The sequence below is a fragment of the Xiphophorus couchianus genome, chromosome 18 (genome assembly GCF_001444195.1).
Source record: "Xiphophorus couchianus chromosome 18, X_couchianus-1.0, whole genome shotgun sequence".
NCBI lineage: Eukaryota > Metazoa > Chordata > Actinopteri > Cyprinodontiformes > Poeciliidae > Xiphophorus > Xiphophorus couchianus.
Window position 1 is genome coordinate 22,553,481 of NC_040245.1, and position 16,332 is coordinate 22,569,812.

The window sequence follows — 16,332 nt, forward strand, 5'->3', positions numbered from 1 at the left end:
TAGGAAAGCAGAAATAGTATTTTCTCAACCTCAGTGTATCAACTTGGCACGCCCACTTACGCTGGTGAACAAAACATCATCAGTTGTGACGTTCAGGTGACAAATGCCACATGTTTCTACATTCTAATTAATGCTTCTCCTTAAAAAAAAAAGATTAAAGATATCAAAAAATGGGAAGTGAGATAAAACTAGTCATTCTGTTTTAGGTTAGGAAAGTTTACATTTAAATGTTCATATTGAACACCTGTCTGTCAAATTCAAGGGACGTGACAACAAAGGAATCACACTTATATTTTATTTTTATTTCACATATTTACACTACAGCAAGGGGGCAGAGTAGGACATGTGACAGAAGGTGAATTCGGCTCACGGGAGCGAAACTGTGGCACAAGGGGAACTGACACAAGCAGGGCTAAGAATAGAAGGAGGGGCGGTTTCTATTACATGTAGGTAAATAATTAAACAAGTGCGGCCACATCTAAAGAGAAAAGTGACAGAAGCTGCCAAGACTTGATGTGAAATCTCATGATCCAAGATTTATCAGGAAGTTTTTAAAAATATGGGCTTTTTAACACACAATTTACTAAGAAAATAATCTGGAATGACTCGCAGGTTTAAAAGACAAGCTTTGAATTCCTTTAGTCTGACTCGTAATTCTTAAAAGTAATGCTTACAGCACTTGCAGGAAGGGTTTAGGTATGTTGACATGCTCTGGGTTTTATTAGCCTCGTCCAGCAAGGCTTCAATGTAAAGTTAAAATATGCGTGTTTTTTAAAAATATAAACAGAGCCCATGTGTTGAAACTAAAATCAGTTTAAAACTACAGTATTCAGTGCAAGCAGCTGTAGGAAACGACGCATCTTGCTTCCTGGTGGTTTCGGAGAACCTGATCTGACCTCATCTGATCTGTACCGAAATGAATCCCAGTCTGAGATCCAGAAACGACTTGAGAGGAGAAACGCGTGCTGCCCCGACCTCATAGCTCTTCCTCTGTTTTCACCTGCATGACACTGTCCTGCTGTTCTGACTGTGCCATCTGGCTGTCAGTGACAAGCATATTAAACTGGATGTCGTTAAACTGGGAAAAGTCCGGCGGAAAGTGGTTGTAGTTTGCGTTTAAATTCACATTCAGACAGGGGAAAGCATTGCCGTCTGCGGCGGTGTCGCCTGGCAAGTTCTGTTCGGCCAAAAACTGAAGGAAGTCGAGCACGGTCTCTTCGTCCAGGACGCCGTGGTCCATCATGCCCGTTTCAGGAGAAGACAGAAAGGCGAGGTGACTGTCATCCGATGACATCACGTTTTGTGTCTCCATGGGGAAGTTGAAGGTCTGCTTTGAAGATGGTGCTGGCTCTGCAGGAAAAAAAAAATACATGGGTTATATACTACAGCAAAGAAAAATACATAACAAAAAAAAAAAATACAGTTATCTGGTGGAAAGTTTCCTTTCAGGGAATATGACATGACTGCTTCTTTGGCTTAAATGTGGTGCAACTGGTTGGACTTTTGCCTTCAAGCAAGAAGGTCCTGGGTTTGAATCTGAGGTCTTATTGCATAGAGTTTGAATTTTCTCCTCTGCATGCATGGGTTTTCTCTGGGTACTCTGGCTTCCTCTCTTTGTTCAAAGTTATATTAACATCATTGGGCTGGTGTTGGAGCCAAAAATCCAAAAGTAAATTTCCTGTGTTCTTGATGGGCATATTTTGGCAATTTTTTTTATTTATTTTTAATCCATTTATACTCAGATTCTCAGAATTTACAGTTAGGAATATAGCAACAAATAGCCAATATGACTGCTATATCTTCCGAAGCAAATTAAGAGCAGCATTTGCCTCCTGCCAGGAGAATTATCACACTTTTAAAAACCCACACTGCTTATAGAGTTGCTTTCAACAATAAGTAAAACATTGATCAATATACCCGGCGTGTATCGACGGTTTTGATGATGGCACTTGACAAAATGTTATGTTTGTTATTGGTTTCATAACTGTATGATGATTTTATGACTTTTATGATTTTATGACTTTTTACTAAATGTTTTTATGATGTAAAGCACTTTGAACTGCCTTGTTGCTGAATGGGCCAAACAACTAAACTTGATTGATTTTAAATACAAAGACGTACATAGGAAACTTAAAAGGTACGTAAACAAATGTTTCTGATATCTAATTAGTTCACTTTGTTAGCTTTACTACATTACCCAAGACATTACTGATTGAACTTTCTTTAATGACTTTGTTAGCGTCTAGCGTAGCGTACAGATGAAGCTAGTTATGGAAGCTAGTGGAGAGTCTACTGCTCTGGTCTTCTCTAGGTCTAATTTAGAGTATTTTTAGGGGGGGAACGAGATTGCTCTTCATTAGAATAGCTTTTGGACTAACATTTAAAGCCCTAAAGGTTATTTGGCACTCACAATAACTCTTCTTAAATCGGTAAAAAAGGGATCTCAGTGCTTTAGGGAGGACCAACAACAAACTTTAGCAAAGAACAGGAAGGACGAGTGAGTGGTGAAAAGTTGGTTTATTTTACTCTTTTACACATTTAGCCTCTTAACTGCCATGAGGTAAAATATATTTAGAACCATAGAAAATTTGACACAAAGTGGGAATATTTAAAATAAAGAAAATATGCAGACACGCTGTTACCGTTAGCCTGCTAACTGAGCTAACAGCACTAGCTGCTAACAGAAGCTGGTAAAGACGGTTTAAACATGTCACCATCAGGTGTTTTTGACATCATTTCTCTAAAACAGTAAACTTAAGTTAAACTGAGTTGTTTGATGTCAGCTCTTTTAATGTTTTGTATGCATAAAGCATGAATCTGCTTATAAATTAGCATTAGCAGCAGAAGGGTTTGGTAGATTTCACAGTTACAAAATCATTTTGGATGCTTTACGAAGAATTTTCCCTCAACAATTTACGCTGACAACAGCAACTTATTTTCTTATATATAAATAAATAGAAAGACAGGAAGACTTTTTAGCTGTGTAAGTAACAGTTGCTGTTACTTACACAGTCAAGACGTACTAAAAAAATGACAAGGATCAGAAAGTAATGCTGCCATCAAATATGTAAATTAAGAAATAGGGGTCATATTGAAACTGGTTTAATTTAGCAGAATATCTTGCAAGAAAACATGGAAAGGGTAATTTTTTTTAATTATTAAATTTTTCCACTACTCTGTGTGATACCATGCAAGTCTTTGAAAAGTTTGCCTGACATGTCACATGACCTGCTCAGGGGCAGTTTCCTACTTCTTCTATCAGGTTTCTGTGCATTACAGCGGCCTGATGAAGCAGATCATGCAAATGTCAAATTTTCATGTGATTCACTCAACACATGAAATGTAGGAGGAGCAGAAAGTTGTACTGGTTTTATTCATTAAAAAAAACAAAACAAAACAAAAAAAACGTTTCAAATAGTAATGGATCAGCTGTGAATGGTAATAAAAACATACCATCTTAAAAATATGTTTTTTTATGATTCATACTTTCTTAAAGTGAGACATTGTCACTGATGACAATGACTCACTCATTGAGGTTTCTCAGCCAGCCAAAATAACGAACACACAAAAAGGCTCTTTTGTGGTGCGTCTGTAAAATAATACAGACATGTGGGCCCAGTTCTTGTGTAATCCCATCTGGTTCACCGTTACGGCTGAATGCAATGAATATGAATAAGTCGTTGGCTGAGGTGAGTGTAAACATCCATCCTTGGTGTTTATTTGAGAACGGAAGGCAAGCCTCATGTCAACATTTGGCTTTTTCTGCTTTTAGCTTTTAGCTAGCGTGATAAAATATGATGGCTGGTCAAGTCATTGTTCATTACTGTAAGGAAATGTGCAGAAAAATAGCACCTACAGGCAAGCGAATATTTTTGCAAGGAGTCCACAGCGTCTCTAGAGGTGTTGAGAAAAAAAATCTAAACTTTAGAAAACTTAATTTTAAGTCTTAAGTCTTCAAACTAGGTCATAGTACGTTTAGATACATTTTCAGTTGAGGGAATTTGTTCTGTTAGGTTATTAAGTTACCTAAATAATACAAATTATCAAGCCTGACCTAGTTTTTATTTCTCTTTATTTTTGTCTGGATTTTAAACAATAATGTTACTAAAAATGTTCGAAAAAGACGTTGGTTTGATTAGGGGTCAGAGATCATTTGGGAAAAGTTCACCTGGTACAAACTGGAATGAGAATTGCAGTAAATGACCAGAAAAAAAATACTTTTTTATTTAGATAAATAGATACCGGTAAATATTTATTAAATTCTGTATTTCGTTTAAGTACAGAATTTAATAAACTTAACCTAGATTATAATCCCCTTTTGTTTTGTTTTTTTGTTTATTTACCATCAGCATAACTTCCATAAAAACGGCAGCCGTTTGAATATTATTACCGCTTTGAAATTTTACACACTTAAAGCCGCTCTCTGTTTATCGTTTACATCTTCTGGTCAGTTCTAAAATGAGGCAGATAATCGCTGCCCTTCTTCCTCCCATTGCCATTTTTGAGGATGTGGTTTTGTAGATTTGCTGAAGCCATAAAACTAACAAAAGGCACGGGGATTTCTTTTGTTCACAGTAAGCAGGTATCACGGCCAGTCGGTTATTTAAAAGGGAAAAAAAAAAAAGCAGAACAGCAAGAGCTTGTGAATGGCTCAAACATTTACATTCAGACCTCACTACTCAGAAGGTTTGCTCAGCTTTAACAGAAACAGAAGCATTGTTGGTCTAATTCATGAGTCACATCTTCAAGATAAACATCAGAGTGAAAGCAGAAGTCTCACCTGTCACACTAATGTCCCGTTTAATCGTGGCTCTCTTTCGCTTCACTTCGTACGGATCTGAAACACAAAGCGGCCATGCTTGGATTAGCACAGTGCGGTTCTTCAACCCGCTCTACCTGTTCTCTGGGTAAAGTTTGACCGACACGAGGCGGCAGACCCGACTGACTGACCGGGATTGTGCGGCAAGTACATGAAGGAGACGGGTTCGCTCTCCATCTGGTCCGAGACGCGGCGCAGCAAGACGTTGACCTCGACCTCCTCCGTGATGTCTTGGTCCTGGTAGGGCGGCGTCTTAAACACGATGGCTATCTGCCGGTGGACGTCTGTCTGAGCGAACTCGCCGTTCGCCTTCCACGAGCCATGCCTGAAGAGGATCTCTATGTCGTCTGGCGATTAGTGGAGAAAGAACAGATTGATCCCAGCAACAATATCAGACTTGATTCTGCACATTTTTATTCTTTGAGATGAATAAGCAGAAACTTTATGGGTTCTTTTTCTGTCCAAAAAATGGGAATAAAATAAGAAAAGCGTCCCATTTTAAGTAATAACTTATGATAGTGTCACACTTGCAATCTGAAAGAATTAATCGGATTAATTACTTGAATAATCTTCAACTAATTTAGTTACAAATTAATCATTATCTGGAGAATACAGGCTCAGAAAATCAAATTTGTTTATGGAACAATATATTCAGAGCAGTAATTAAGTCAAAACTGTACAAAAATATGTACAATTTGCATCCACGTTGAAAAACTCTGTAAATGTAAATATGTTCAACCCAGACCTCCTTCAGTCGTAAAGTTTTAGCTTCGTTCAAATTCTGTAAAAATCTAAATTTCCTATTTACCACCTCTTGTTATCTAGTTGTCAATCACTAAATAGCACAAAATGTATCCATTTTTAGTAATGGAAAAATGAATCAACAAATCTTTAAATGATCAAGCAGTCACTAAAGGAAAGCTACGCTATTGCATTCTAGGCAATACAATGTTATTATTGTATATGGATTATACAAAATGGATTTGAATGAAATTGAATTTCTTCATTGGCACCTTTTAATGTTTTTCTAATATTGTTTTAAAAAAGACCTAAATTGTTATATAAAAAAAACCTTCAGATAATTAAAATTTTTATCCAATTAATTGATTAATCGTCCGAGTAATCAACATAACAACCAATTACAATAATAATCGTTAGTTGCAGGCCTGCAGAACCTAACTAATATAGTTGTTGTTGTACTATATCCACCCCCCCCAAAAAAAGAAGTTTCTGAGTGGAAATGAAAGCCTCTGTTACCTTTCTGCACTTTGTCACACAGCATGTAGACCTCCGTCTTGCCTCTGCAGGACCCTTTGCTCAGGTTCAGCTGGCAGATCTTCAGCTCCGACGTGGTCGTGGCCTCTTTGGAAGAACACAGAGCGGAGCGTGAACGCAGCTCATGCAGAGAGCGAGTCATCAGGAAGTGCTCGGCGATCTCTTACTCTTGTCGTAGATCGGCTTGGAGATGACCGGGCAGAGCGAGTCCTTCCTGCCGTCGTCCCACTCGAGCAGGCACTCGAAACACAAACGCACCGCGTTCATGTCCATGTCCTCGATCCCTTTAGTGTTACCAGCTGCAGGAGAGGAAAAATGCTGAATGTATCGTCTGATTAAAGATTTACGACAACATTTGTAATTGTATTTGTGTGTGTGTGTGTGTGTGTGTGTGTGAAGCTCACTTTTAAAAGGGTCGATATTTTGGTTTCTCCTTTTCTGCAGCGACACGTCCAGCTCTCTCCTTCTCACACACTGGATGCCGAGATTAGCAAAGCTGCAAATTTGAAACAAAAACCATTTTTAAAAAATCCAAACAATAGGGGGAATGAAAACCTGATCTGATCATTTGGAACGACTAACAAGAAAAAATATTTAGTGTTTTTAAGGACATTTACCTGTGACGTCGGGCGGTATGAGGGTTAAAGCAGACCACACAGATTCCTGAGCCAGCTACGCAGTCTTTACCCACAAGGCAGTGCGGGTGAGGCCGGTGGGGATAGTCTTTGGTGACCAAAGAAACGGTCACTGTGACCTTCTTTATGTGGTCAATAGGACCCTGAATCTGAAAGAGACAGAAGGAACAGCGGTGTTACAAGAAGGACCAGTCAAGAACAGCGATGGACACATTTACTGGTGAAGTAAAATTAACTCAAATTTTATTGTAAGCTAAAAAAAAAAAGACAGAAAAATCCAAACTTCTTTGATTAGAGTACAAAACCCCACAATTGAGGTAAAATTAGAGTGTTGTTTCAGAGCATATACTTTGGTATTTTTACATTTTAGAGGTGTCCAAACTTTTTGTCACCTGAGCCAAAATCAGCAAGTTGAAAGTACCGACCATAAAAATTAAAAATTTTTTATTGTTGTTATTTGAAATGCAAAAACACTGAATGCTGATTAAGGATCCATTTTATTTTGCAAAAACAAACAGATAGCTGCATGATAAGGGAGGTAAAGAAGAACAAAAAGGATATATCTTTTTTTGGACACACTCCAAGTGGATTTAATGTAAAAAGGATGAACAACCCGCTGCCCTCTGTTCACTACAGTAGAGAGAATCGGTCTGTTTCTCTCCTAAAGGAACCTTATTAAAGTAAATTGTGCCATAAACTCTGTGAAATACCAGCTCATTTTTAATAAAAGCCAGGCGGCAAACTGAAAGTGGGTCGTCACTGGAAGGATAATCCTGACCACATGGCAAAACAAACACAGAAATACTTTGGATAAATAAATCGACCTTCTTCCACAGCCTTAACAATCCCCAGACCCAAACTTGTGGGTTGAGCTGAAGAGAAACCAGGACTGGATTATCTAGAGCAGGGGTGTCAAACTCCTTTTCATTTTGGGCCATATCAAAAATCTGAATGTTCTTGAAGGCCCGGTTGTGCCAGGAAATATTGACAAAACCAAATAGACTGTTAAAATATCAATAAATAGTGGTTCCTCCAGGATTTTGTGATTTTTTTGTTTTTTTCCAGTTAAAATGACAGATTTTGTGCCAATTTAGAAATGTTTGTAAGGAATTTTTATATTTTTGCTAATGTATGATGTTAAATGTGATTTTTTATTATGGACTATAACTTGACATCAAGTAAGGCTGAGTCATTTAAACTCAATGTTTTTGACCAGTTTTGAAAAAAATTGCAATAAAATCAGGAAAAAAAAATTGGAGATTTGTTGAGTTTGTGTGAATTTTGCAGATTTGTGAAAAACTGGAAGGATTTATTGATGTAATTTGGGTTTAAAGGGCCACATAAAAAGCTACGGCGGGCCTTGAGTTTGACACAGAGAGATAGTCAAAGATTCCTATCAGTATGCTTCATCTTTATAACATAGGAGAAGATTAATGGCTACCTTGTTGGAAAAATGAGGGACAACAACACGGATTTCATAAAAAATAAACAAACAACAAAATAAAACATTGTGTGATTTTTGTCTTCCACTGAAACTCAAACTTCAGGCTTGATTCTCCTTCAGTGTTCATTGTGATGTTATGCTATTGCAACAAATATTTGAGGTAACTTTAGAGTAACTCCAGCTTTAAAAGAGCTTGGCTAACTTTAAATAGTCTTTTGTTTGTTGCACCTATTATCAGAACAACCTGTTTATCCGGTTTTGATGCTGTTCTACATCCTTTCTTCTCTCACACTCCATCTTTCACTGTCGTTTATAAAGCTGCGTTTTCTTTTCTTTCTTTTTTTTTTCAACTTGCTGCGCGAGGCCTCATGGGGTGAGGGCGTCTGTGGCGTTTGTTTGTAGAAAGGAAGGGGATAAACCTTGAGTGCCTGACCACAGAGATGGTTTGGATTTGCGGGGACTTTCTAATCGATGTCTGCCGACCGCAGCCTCCCAGCTCCGCCCCCCTATTTCCACACCTTGCCTCAGCAGGGGCTCATAACAAACAGCTTCAGTTGTGGTTAGCACCTCTAACCGTCGTGGAGGGCTCGTAAACTCCCCTTAGTAAGGAAACCGAAATCAAGCGTGTACCTCTATGGTAGGCTGCGTCTTGTTGTTATCGGTGCTGGACGCCCCCAGGATGCTGCCGGCCGAGCGACCCTCGCATTCGTAGCGGAACCTCATTCCCCGGTCCTTGGGCTCCTCCACCACCACCAGCTTGGGCTTCTCCAGGATCCGCTCCAGCATGTTGCCGTTGCTCTGCAGGCTTTGGGAGGGAACGCCGCCTTTGGGGGTCAGCGAGCAGGACGGGCCTCGACCTCTTCCTGTGGGGCCCACGGGTTTGTGGGAAGGATGACCGGACGCCATCTCTCGCAGTGGAGCGGGATTAGGCTGGGGGGGGGGATTAAGAACAGTTAAACATTTAAACCTTTTTCTTTCTGTTCAATAAACTCTGGTTTGCTTTAACTAACTTGATACTTTTATTAATTTAACCTTTATTTAACCAGTTATTAAGAATAAATTCTTATTTGCAATAACGACACTTTTATAGCAGGAGCGTTCAAGATGAGGTTCGCGGGCCTTTTGCAGCCCTCGAGATTGATTATGCGGTCCGCAAAATCAGGAGGTTGATACAGATAAGACATTTTTTTTAAAAACACAGGTTTTAGGTCTTAATAAATAAAAACTCTCAGAAAAATGTATGTTAGGCACAACATTCTTAGCTCACTATTGTTATTTTTAGCTTTTCCCTTCTAGTGACCAGCTTTAAAGACAAAACAAGCACTTTTTAATTAAATTGACTCTTATCTTGTTCTACTGTAATTGCGAGGACTGCACAAAAAACAAACTCTCTAGCCCAACAAAATTAAACTAATAGACATTTAGGGCTTTGTAAATATTTCTTAAATTAAAGAAACATGCAAGACCCTTTTTTTTGTGCAGATTCCAATTTTGTTTGCAATAATCTTATTTTATCGATTAGCACCGTTAATAAAATAAACATTCTGTACATTCAGCCTTCCTATTATCAACTGAAAGTCTTGCTCTCTCTCTCCTTCAGACATGCCTTGACATAATTTTTTTTCGAGTAGCTTCGTACATCTCTGGACATCGGCTACATTTATTTTTGCATCTATGACACTTTGTTCATAAATTTATAAATAAAATAAAAGATCTGCCAGCTCTTCAAATCCTGCAGACTTGGAAGATCTCGTTGATTTCTTACAAATCAACGAGCAAAGAAAGAAAACAAAGACTAAAGTAGCTGATAAAAATAATCACAAGTTGAATAGACTCTATAATAGATATGAATGGTCAAGCAAAAACATAACACGTTTTCTGGTTCAGTAAAATCCTGATCCAAAAATTCCCATGTCTAAAAGAGACTGCTTCATGTCTTTGAACTTCTTGTATTATGTCATTACTTCACACCACAAACCTATAAAAGTGTCATCCGGGCTACTTTTACACAAGAAAGTACATCGACAAGATAACACAAGTTGGTGCGAGAACTCAGGGTCAAGTCTGCAAGCATCTTCTTACCCCCCGGCTGAGAATTACTGCAAGCTCAACTCCAACAGTTTACATGTAGAGCATCGTTTCGTCGACTCAGAAAAACAACAGAAGATAGCTGAACCCAACCGAGGTGAGAGACAACTAGCTCTACCATGAGGTCCAGCAGCAGACTGCTTGTTTATTCCCCCGTACATGTGCTTTCCATCACTGCACAGCGTTTGGCATGTGCTCCCTGACTCCTCCTCCCCCCTCCGACATCAGACACACACATCTGATGTCTATTTTTTTCCGTTACACCACAGACCTCCAAGCCTTTCCGTTTCCCACTCGTACTTTTTAAATCTGTCATTTCTGCCACTTTTGCTTTCTCTCTCTCTCTCCTTAGTTATTCATTTCTGCAAAAGTCGAGGTTCCAATACAATCCAAACAGAACTTCGCCAAACTCCACCGATCCAACAACAAACCTTCATGGAACAAAGAGCTAAAAGACGAGCCGTTAATCGGCCCGGGAGCTGGTTAAAGTGTCGCCTCAGGGATCGGGGTGGCGCCCCGGCAGGCGTGAGGTCATCCCTCTCAACATCCTCCGGAGCCACATACGTCTGCCGAGAGGACCCGCTCACCGTAAAACACTCACACAAACAAAAGAAGCACGGAGCGGCGAAGAAGAAACAGGAAGTCTGCTCTGCTGGTGCACCAATGGCAGGAGGAGACGCTGAGCAGGGAAAAAAAAGAAAAGGAAAAAAAATGCAACCTTTAACCTTCAGAGGGTTTGGCTTGTAATCAGAAAAGACGGCAAACAGGAGTCCGATTACACATTTTCAAAGATGACGTCGCGCCCCCTTCTTTCTCTGCAGAAAGGCATGCTGGGAGAGCGCGTCTCAGACACCGAGAGTCGCTCACAGCAACAATCCCACACAGATAACCCGAAAACAGAGGGTGAAACCACTTCTCCTCTGCTGCCCTTCAGCTCGGCCTGTCTGTGCAGGCTGCAGCATCACCGCAGCCTTATCAGATTACAACATCTCTGATCTGCCCCGCTGTCTGGAAGTCACGTGCTTTCTGATAATAGTTTGACCTGCAGTGCTGCCCAGCTGCTGATCGGGGGGGAAATTACAGAAACCTGCAACCGTCTGCAAGCCTGTGAACCGGCTTTTTGGTCCTTCGGCGACAGACAGTCAGGAAAACAGCAGCAGCCGTCTCAAAAAGAGGCGGATTACCAGAAGCAACCTGGGTTGAATCACACGGTGACTAATATTGCGACAAAAGTTAAACAAAAGGCTGTGACATCCTCAAATTGTGTGCCAATTTGTCAAAAAGTAGTACTATACCTTAAATGATAGAAAAATACGGCTTCGAACACATTTATTCATGCTTATAACCAACAATCAGGCATTTACAAACCAAATTGATTAGCTTAAATTCAATATTTGACCATTAGTTCCTGAACTAAAACAATGTTTAAGCCATACAAATACTGTCTATGGTCTGTAGATCATCATGTTCATGGGTTCAGGAAGTTCAACGGATTAAATATCTCCAATCAAATTCGGCTAACTACCTCCCATGTCATCTTACTAGCTAATTTTCCCAGAATTCAGCTAGAAGCAGGTGTTTTACCAAAGCATCGCTAAGGTAGAATGGCTGGATTTACATTTATTTGATCAGCTTTTTGCTCTAGACTTTACTTTAGAAAAGGACATTTCATATGGTTTATTACAAGAACATTTAATAAACGAGCATGAGAGACTCAACAGCCACCCACTGGCTTATCTTTGCAGGGTCATCCAGGGTCGTTGGGAGACAAGCAGGGTTCACCCCAGAGAGGTCACCAGTTCATCACAGGGCAACAGAGAAACATGCAACCATGAACACACACTCACACCCAAGGCCAGTTTAGAGTAATCAATTAGCAAACTCCATGCAGAAAGGAGTTTCCTACAACTGTTGCTGCAGCTTAGGCCAGTCACGATTACAATATTTGCTGGATGATAAATTGTTCCAGAAATTATTGCGATAAACGACAATATTGCTGTTTTGACCATTTTTAGATAATATAACCTAATGGCAATATAATAACGCAAGACCAAATTCTCAAAGATCAGTAAACTTTAAATATTAACGAACATGTAACACTGGAACTGGAAGACGTTTTAAACATCAGAAATAAATAAGCAAAACAACAAATAAAATGAATTATGAAGTCTCTGCAAACAAAATTGTCCTTCTAAAAATGGCCGCGCCAGACTGAAGACTTTTATCATCTAGTTTTTGGTAGAAAGAGAGAAAAAAAAAAGAGACAAACGATAAATCACGACAATGGAAATGATTGAGTTTGTTTTAACTTATCACACGATCAATTGGTTTATTGATTATTGTGACAGGCCTAACAGTGCTAGGCAACAGCCCGACTTAAACATGGGTTAGGGTAACCCATGGGCCCACTATTTTAGCATGTTTTTATTTTAAAACCAACGCAAATAAACCCTTTTTTTCTAATTCAGCTTTTTTAAAATAATAATAAAAACTCTAACAAGAGGTAGAAAACAGACCAGGACTCAAGAAGGTGGGCACTTTTCGCTAAAGCAACAAAAGCGTTACTCACTGCAGTGCCTCTGGGTACCAGGACGGGTTTGGACGCCGGTTGGAGGTTCTGCAGGAGGGTGAAGCCGTCCTGGTTTAGGACGTCTTCACCCTCCGTCGTCCTCCAGCAGCGGTCTGGAGGAGGAGGAAGAGGAAGTGGGGCAGGAAGGGAGCCATTCTGCTGTTCGCTGCAGCCATTGATGATTTCTGAAATTAGATCTGCGTGCCAAGAAAAAAAAGAAAAGAAAACGAGGAGCTCAGACTTTGCGTGCTATAATCCACTCACTAAACACTTTGGTTTGAGAATTGAGGGGTTTATTTCATCTAATCACATTTAAAAAAGGATGCAGGCCAATGGAGTAAACAACAGGCTACAAAAAAAAGTGTGTTCAGGTGTGTATCAAGGTTTCTTCACGCCAATTTAAATGCATGCCAAGGGAAAGGCTACTTTATAGCTAGAAGTGCTTTTATCCCTTGAACTTTTCCACATTTGCTCACATAACAACCACAAACTTCAAGGCTTTTCATTGGGTTTTATGTGATGTGTGTGATGCTCATATTCAGAGTTATGGTGTTTGCAAAACAGCATTACTCAGACAGACATAACAGAGAGACCACACAGGTTGCCACTTAGGTCTAGACTAGACGATCATGGTGAGACTGTTCTAGTTTAGCTCTGACTGGATGTTCCAAGGTGCTGTCCTGCTGGAAGCATCTACGTCGTTTTCTTTCTGAATTGTCATGCGTTGAGCTTCAAACACCTTAATGCATGACGCTGCCGCCACCATGTGTCACCGTGTTTTCGGGGTGGTGCAGAGTGTTGGTTTTACACCACACATGAGTGTACAGGGCAAAGAGTTGAACTGTGGCCTCAGGTTTTCTGATTGGATGTGGTCTGACATGTGTCGCAAAGCGGCTTCCTGCGTTCAAGACGCAGAAAGGTAAACAAAGCACACAGGAAAGACCTGAACCTAAACTTATTCAATCTGATTTTTTTGTTGTTGTTGTTGTTTGTTGGAAGATTGGCAAATATTAGAGTAATATGCATATCTTAAGGCTATAAAAAATGTTACTGCAAAAAAAAAGGAAAAGCATCAATAAGCACATTTTCGAGAACTGGCTCGTCTCTAAACGTATATCTGCATGGGAACGTCCTCCGTTCACGCTCATATCAGATAAAATGACAGGCAGCAGATCAGCGAGTCATTGTTTACTCCGACTATTCACTCAGGTCAAGTCGGGACACAACGAAGAGTAACGAGGTCCGCCATGCCTCTGTGTAGTCAGAGCGTAAAAAAAGGCATCAAAGATAAAACTCACCGAGTTCGCCATTGGGAGTACAAATGTGCGAAAACGCGTTGATCCCCGAACTGGGTGTTGGCTCCTCGGCTGTGAAAAATAACGACAATATTGATTGAATTACATGTCCGGGGAGGACAACTGGGATTCAGGCGGAAAAGAACACGTTTAATCCCCCACTACCTGTGAAGAAGTCCATATCTTTCATCTCATGTGAGGAAGGTGAAGACCCTGAAGTCGGCCGTCTGCGCGCTCGAGTCCGGTTCAACCCGGATGAGTCCAGGAAACGCTCCTCTGCTCTCGATCAGGAACCTGTCAGCGTGGGTTTCGGTCTAAGTCACCAGCCCGACGCCTGAGCACTGCAGAGGTGGAGAAGAGCCTCGAAGACTTGAGCAACGCAGGCAGAGGTGAAGTTTAGTGTTCTGCTCTGATTGGCCCGCCGCGCTTCGCGGAAATCCCCCGAGCGTCGCGTCACCTCTCCCGAGGGGAACCCCCCTTCCTGCTCCCTCCTGGAGCAGCTGCGGGTTTTAGAGCATTAAAGTCTGTAGCTGAATTGACTATTACAGCGCCTTCAGCGCACAGTAGATCTGGCACACAACCTTTTCTCTCTCCATAAGATAATCTGAGCTCACGTCTCTTCGCTTTCGGATTCTCGCTTCGGATCTCATGCAAAACTATTTGAAAACCAAATCAATTCCAAGCAGACGCAACACTTTTAATATTTCTCCTGGTTGCATCAGCCTCTGATGCCACTTCCTTCACACAAAAAGAAAAGTGGGAATTTCTCATTTGGCTCAACAATAACCTCTCTGCACGTTTAGTAGCGTCTCCACTTCCCCCCATAAAGATGACGTGATTATCAGTGTGTTTTGACAGCTTTTTTTTTTCCACCCAGAGTTTAGGAGGCAGTCATTGTTTTATAGGGGGGTTTTTTTGCTAGCAGCAGTGACACCTGCTGGTCACAAAGAGAAAAGATGATTTAAAGGAAATGGAAAACGAAAGCAAGGCGTTTAGAGGAAGCAGTGACTCAGCAGATGCTCCCAAGCAGGATCGCTCATCCTGATGCTTTTACACAGCAGGTTTCAAAGCAAAATGCCGGTAATAAACAAGTTGCAAAATAGGCTTTTAAAGAAATACAAGCCTGGATCTTGCACAAAGGAATCAGACATGATCAGATTATGCAAGCAAGAACTGTAACCCACCATGTAAGGGTCAAATTCATTTACAAGACTCTTCAAAAACTTCACAAAAATGTTTACTAAACCTCCTCTGAATTTTTAGTATTATGTATACACAACACAGCCCTGAATTTCTGTCAACATCGCCTCTGTTTACACCTGTGACACCACCCATGCAGGTATAAATAAATGGCTGGCTTACATTTAAACATAGCCAGGCAGAAAATATAGATGTACATATTAGAATAATCAGGTCATTTGGGCCTTTTAATTGTGAGTTAAATGCTCCATCTCAGGTGGAATGATTATTCAACATTCAACTGCAATATTTAAAAACAAGAATTGGCTGCACAAGTTTGTTTACACTATGGATTTTGTCTAATCCATGCAGGTTAAAAATCAAACAATGCCTCTTACGCAGCACCCTGCTAACTTTTGTGGCCTTTAACAAGATTCAGACATAATTCTGCAGGATTTGTGATGCTTAATAAAAATGGGACATTTCATTTTGTTTCCTGCAGACTTAACGTTTTAACATGAACATTAATGATGGCCTGCTTTTTTCATTTCAAATCTAGTTTTGATGTGTATTTTGGATCATTGCCTTGTTGCAAAATCAACAGTGGACAAGTTTCCACCATGAAGCTGCTGATTGGAGCTTATTTTATGTACTTTGTACAATGCAATACTAATACTAACCACACCCTGCAGGGCGTTTTGCTGCCAGCGTAATGCTGACTGTTGTTGGGCCGTTTCAAAAGTGTTGCCTCATCTTTTCCAAAAATACTTATGGAGGTAAAATAGCTCAATCTTTACTTTCACAGCTCAAATTCATTCATAAGACTCGCCATAAACCTTCCAAAAAAACTAGTATCATTTTTCCAGTGAGTGATGATTGGAATCAGATGACTGAAGCGTTGACAAAATTGTGGGTTCCAACAGGACAATGAGCCCAAACTCCACAGCTAGTTTTGGAATGGAGGGATAAAGGAGCCAGACAGATTCTTATAATAAAAAATGCCTAAAAATTACATGTACATATTGTTC

At 40.2% G+C, this 16,332-nt stretch overlaps 1 protein-coding gene across 3 annotated transcripts; it reads right to left on the bottom strand.

The window, feature by feature from the left end:
• Positions 1-279: 279 nt before the first annotated feature.
• relb (v-rel avian reticuloendotheliosis viral oncogene homolog B) lies at positions 280-14,839 on the bottom strand. 3 transcript variants are annotated; one of them, XM_028045171.1, is made up of 11 exons: positions 14,291-14,839; positions 14,129-14,197; positions 12,831-13,027; positions 8,804-9,103; positions 6,712-6,878; positions 6,499-6,590; positions 6,262-6,393; positions 6,077-6,181; positions 4,951-5,166; positions 4,781-4,837; positions 280-1,350 (listed from the first exon to the last, which is right to left on the bottom strand). In XM_028045171.1, exons 1-11 carry the CDS (start codon positions 14,313-14,315, stop codon positions 977-979), a joined length of 1,734 nt encoding a protein of 577 aa, XP_027900972.1. In that variant the 5' UTR covers positions 14,316-14,839; the 3' UTR covers positions 280-976. The 3 variants fall into 3 exon arrangements, with proteins under 3 accessions (XP_027900972.1, XP_027900973.1, XP_027900974.1); XM_028045172.1 differs by lacking the exons at positions 12,831-13,027; positions 14,129-14,197; positions 14,291-14,839 and adding an exon at positions 10,693-10,856; XM_028045173.1 differs by lacking the exons at positions 12,831-13,027; positions 14,129-14,197; positions 14,291-14,839 and adding an exon at positions 10,256-10,673.
• Between the last annotated feature and the right edge of the window lie 1,493 nt (positions 14,840-16,332).